Here is a 4,359-nt window from a genome sequence, read left to right on the forward strand (position 1 = left end):
AGGTGATGTCGCCAGAAGCCCACTGCGCGAGATCGAAACAGAAGAGAATTGCATGGCAAGGGCCGCGCCAGCGAAGTTCTAGGCGACGACGTAGAAATGCCTTTGGCCCTTGGTAGTTCGGGCGAGAGAGGGTTCAGATATTAAGATCAACCTAAGCCCTTTTTACCTAGTAAGTGATTTCGGGTTAAACGTTATTGTTTCAAGTTAACTATTTGTTTAACTTAAGGTGGGTTGCAGAAAGTTAAGTACCGGTTGGTGCAAGACACGTTGAGTTGAGAAAAAACCATACAGCTAAACCAGTTGATTGCACAACAGATAAATCAGAAGATTATATACATATATATATATATATATATGTGTGTGTGCACATGAGTACCGAACAGTTCGAACAAAATGAAAATTATTACAGACTAAGGAAAAACATAAGAGTTTTCAAGGCGATAAGTCAATTGGGGGCACGATCTTGTCGTCCACCACCTCGTTGTATACTGAGGACTCGGAAAGGTCAAGGTCAGGATATCTGCAAGCAAACTGCTCCAAAGCAGCGCCAAAGCCGGAGGTGACAACTTGGGCAGCCTCAAGCTGAAGCTCGTCGATCTTCGTCTTGAACCCACTGTTCGTCTCACGAACCTGGGTGACTTCAAGCTCGAGCTCGTCGACCTTCTTCTTGAGCCCGCTGTTCTCCTCGCGAACTCGGGCAAGCTCAGCAGCAGTTTCGCTAAGTTCTTGGGAAGCCTTGTCCCGCTCTTGCTCAACCTTTCCCAGAAGAGTCTCCCTCTCGACAGACCTCTTCTCTAAGTTGGCCATCTTCTCGGCATCAGTCTTCTTTGCCTCCTCCAGCGCGGCAATTTTCTCCCTCAGAGGGACGATCTTGCTCTCCAGCTCGACGACGTCTTGGAGTTTGTCATGAAGCTTTTTATGCAGCTCTTTGTTGTCTTTGCGCACGCTTTGGAGCTCGTCCTTGAGGGCATTTTCGACCTGCGAAAACTCGAGGCCTTGCATCAGCATGTCACACTTGGTCTTCTCGGCCGCGGCTTTTGCGGTGCTTGCCACCTCTTGGTTGACCTGGTTATCGAGCTCAAACTTCTCCAAGGAGTCCTTGAGCCCTTCGCCGACGATTTGAGGAAGACAGTCGTCGACCATGGCACTTAGGTGCACGGTAAAGGACTTCAGAGCTTCTTGAAGAGCGGCTGGGAGGCTCGAGGTTGCGGTGGGAGGCGGGGGTTGGTGCTCACCACCACCCTCACAAGGTTGAATTGTGGGGGGAGCTTCGAGGCGTGGTGGTGAGGCGGGCAGCTCTTCAGCGGCTTGATTGGAGGCTTGCGTATCAGCAAGTTGCTCGGGAGCGCCCTCAGCAACTGAAGCATTTGAAAGTGGAACATCCCCAACGGACTCGAATGGTGTGGAGGCGCTGGGAGGGTTCTCGATGAAGTTTGGAGCGGCGCTCTCAATTGCTGGGGGCTCAGTCAACGCCACCCTTTTCCTCTTGCAAATTAACCCATCCTCAGTGGCGTCATCCGTTTCTTTCTCAGATACTACCCTGGGGGCCTTCCTCTTGGCCTTCTTGAGGGGTAGTTTTTTGCGTTGGGGGGCTGGAAGAGCGGCAGCTGCGGGTGGACCAGCTGGTGGAGATTGGCCCTGGGCGGCGGCGATCTCCGCAACAGAGTTCGGGACCGTTTGGGAGCCCGCCGCCAACTTGTGGGATTTGGCTATGGCGCGTAGCTCAACCATTCTATCTTTCCCCAGCATCATATCTGCATTATTGGCCCACAGTTACCAAACAGCACAAAAATTCGGTGTTTAACAATGCACAAAAAGACAAGCAGTATAAGACAATGCATGGGGAAAGCTAAAACTACACACAAGTCAGAACAGCATCGTCAAGGCAAAGGCCGGACGATAGAAATATAAGCTAAGGGAACTCAAGGACGAACCTATATGGACGTCTAGCTGGCTTTCGAGAAACTCGTAAGAAATTATGGAGGAAGTGGGGAGAACCACGTTGCAGGAGGCGACTCTTTTCCAAAAATCGCACAAGTCCTTGTCGAGCGCCCCCATCTTTTCTGGCCCCCTAGCCTTCCTGAAGGTTGACTCCTTCTTCCCCTTATTCACCCAGTACAAGGGGAACCCGTCGAGAATAGAAGGGTCTTGATCGCTGCAGCATACACGCATGAACTTCCCCTTCCAATCCTTATAGGATTGCTGGAAGATAGAAACAATGGACCTCTCGGCGATCCCATTAAGGCTGACCCATAGACGATCGCCCGGGTTCTTCGCCTCTAACAAGTACAGGAATACGTCCACAGAGGCCGGGAGTCCGAAGAGATGGAAGAGGCCCAAGCACAAGCCCACATGCAAGCCCACCAGGGTAGATTTTGGCCAACCATAGAGTTATGGCCAAGAGGATCCAAGAAGACGTTCTTTTACATGTTCAAATGCCATAAACTCTAGTGTAGAGTAGACTTTAATTTCTTGTCAAAATTAGCATAGGAACTTTATTTGTAATTGTACCGCCCTAGTAGTCGGAAGTGATGACGTGGCATCAAGCTACGGTATAGGCGTGTTGACGAGACGCCAGGTTGGTAGAAGGGAAGGAAGTCGGGGGGCTCATGAAGTCGCCAGTTATTAAGTTGGCGTGCTCCGATCTCCAGCACACCAGAACCGGCGGTCACCGGGTTAAAGATGAAGTCGCCTGATGTAAACTCAGGCGACCAAGTGATTAGAGATCGCCGGAGCAAGCACATCGCCGAAGATGAAGGTGGTGCAGATTATGAAGGCGGCCGGCGAGACCACAGGGAAGGTGTGTACGAAGGCACCCTAGCTCGCCAATCCAGTAGAGATCGCACTCCAGGACAGCTATGCACTGAGTAGTATCATGCATAAGTAACTTAGCCAAAGGAGAGTCAGAAGCAGCGCCCAAGTCAAGGAGGCTCCAGATGATGGCACGTGTACAGCTGGATGCGAGCCACGTGTCCAGATGTGTAACTTCCAGGAGAGAGAAAGTGCCCAGGTATATAAGGGTTTCCCAACGAACTTCTGAGGTACGCACATTCAGATTGTCTTCTTTACGCTTGCGAGTTCTTGAGTATACTGAGAGAGAACTGGTTCACGGTTCCTTGAGAGTTCTTGAGTGTTACTCTTAGTATTTGGTGGTTCAGTCACTGACTTGGGCGTTGGAGTGTGATCGGCCGCAGCGGCGCTGCTCTGTTCTTTTGCAGGTTCTTGAGGTGGATCGCGGTGAAGGACGGAGGTTGACGCGGCGCACACGTCGATCCAAGTTTGACGAGGCATAGCTCTAGCGTTCTGGTCAACAGGCAGGATCATCAGGCGCCCACCGTGGGGCCGTGTAAAACCTGTTCCCATCCACAGTGTGAGTTCTTGGAGGTTTTTGCAGTTTTCTGTGTGGTTGTGTGCTGGTGCAACCATTGTTCGCTGTTCATCTAGATTTTGTTCGGTGATTTCGCGTTTTCCACCGTTCGTTTGGGTTTTTGTTCGGTGAGGTGAAGTTTTCTGCTGCTTGCGCGAGATTTGTTCGGTGAGATCTGAGTTCTTTGGCTCGTTTTGCTTTCTGTGAGAGAAGCGGTGGTTTCTGGTGGAGTTGCAGGTTTCTGTGGAGGTTTTTCGCGTTCTTGAGGTTTCTTTCGCAGTTTTCGTGAAGTTCTGACCGATTGATCGCTGAATCGATCGTCGCTGAAGGAGGTGTTGTTCATTGCACTCTGTGATTCGTCAAGTTTCATGAGAAAAATGAGAAGCAACCGTTGAAGTCCAGTTGCGCCCGTTGCTGCTGAAGGCGCCAGCGCCATGACTATGGCGCAGATGGTGGAGATTATGCGTTTGTTGCAGGCGAATGTGGAAGCCTCGCGTATAGAGCAGGCGAGAATGCATGAGGACCTGGTCGCCTCTCGGGCCAGGAATGATGAGCTTAGCAAAGTGACTGAAGAGCTGCGTCAAGCTCTTCAGGAGCAGCGAGGGCGTTCTATTGCTGAAGAGGTCGCGCCATCAACGCCGCCTCGCGTTTTTCCTATGCCTTTCGCTCAGGCGATTACTGACACGCCTATTCCTGCGAGCGTGGTACCTGTTAAGGCTGTTTTTACCGGCGTGGAGGATCCTGAGGCTCATCTCACCACGTTCCATACGCAGATGATGCTGTCAGGAGGATCAGACGCCGTGTACTGCAAGATGTTTGTAAGCACACTCCAGGGGACGGTGCTGGAATGGTTTGTGAGCCTGCCTACAGGTCACATAACCAACTTCCAACAGTTTTCTAAGATTTTCGTCGAGCAGTACATCGTGAACAAGGCACCGCCCAGGGTGTCTTATGATTTGTTTGATATAAGGCAGTATCAGGGAGAGTCGCTC

The 4,359-nt window shown here is 51.2% G+C and overlaps 1 protein-coding gene across 1 annotated transcript; it reads right to left on the minus strand.

The window, feature by feature from the left end:
• Window positions 1-432: 432 nt before the first annotated feature.
• On the minus strand, window positions 433-1,752 carry LOC137817360 (uncharacterized). The gene has a single exon (XM_068620645.1). It carries the CDS (start codon window positions 1,750-1,752, stop codon window positions 433-435), a length of 1,320 nt encoding a protein of 439 aa, XP_068476746.1.
• Window positions 1,753-4,359: the final 2,607 nt, after the last annotated feature.

The sequence above is a fragment of the Phaseolus vulgaris genome, unplaced genomic scaffold, assembly GCF_000499845.2.
Source record: "Phaseolus vulgaris cultivar G19833 unplaced genomic scaffold, P. vulgaris v2.0 scaffold_34, whole genome shotgun sequence".
In the NCBI taxonomy this organism is placed as follows: domain Eukaryota; kingdom Viridiplantae; phylum Streptophyta; class Magnoliopsida; order Fabales; family Fabaceae; genus Phaseolus; species Phaseolus vulgaris.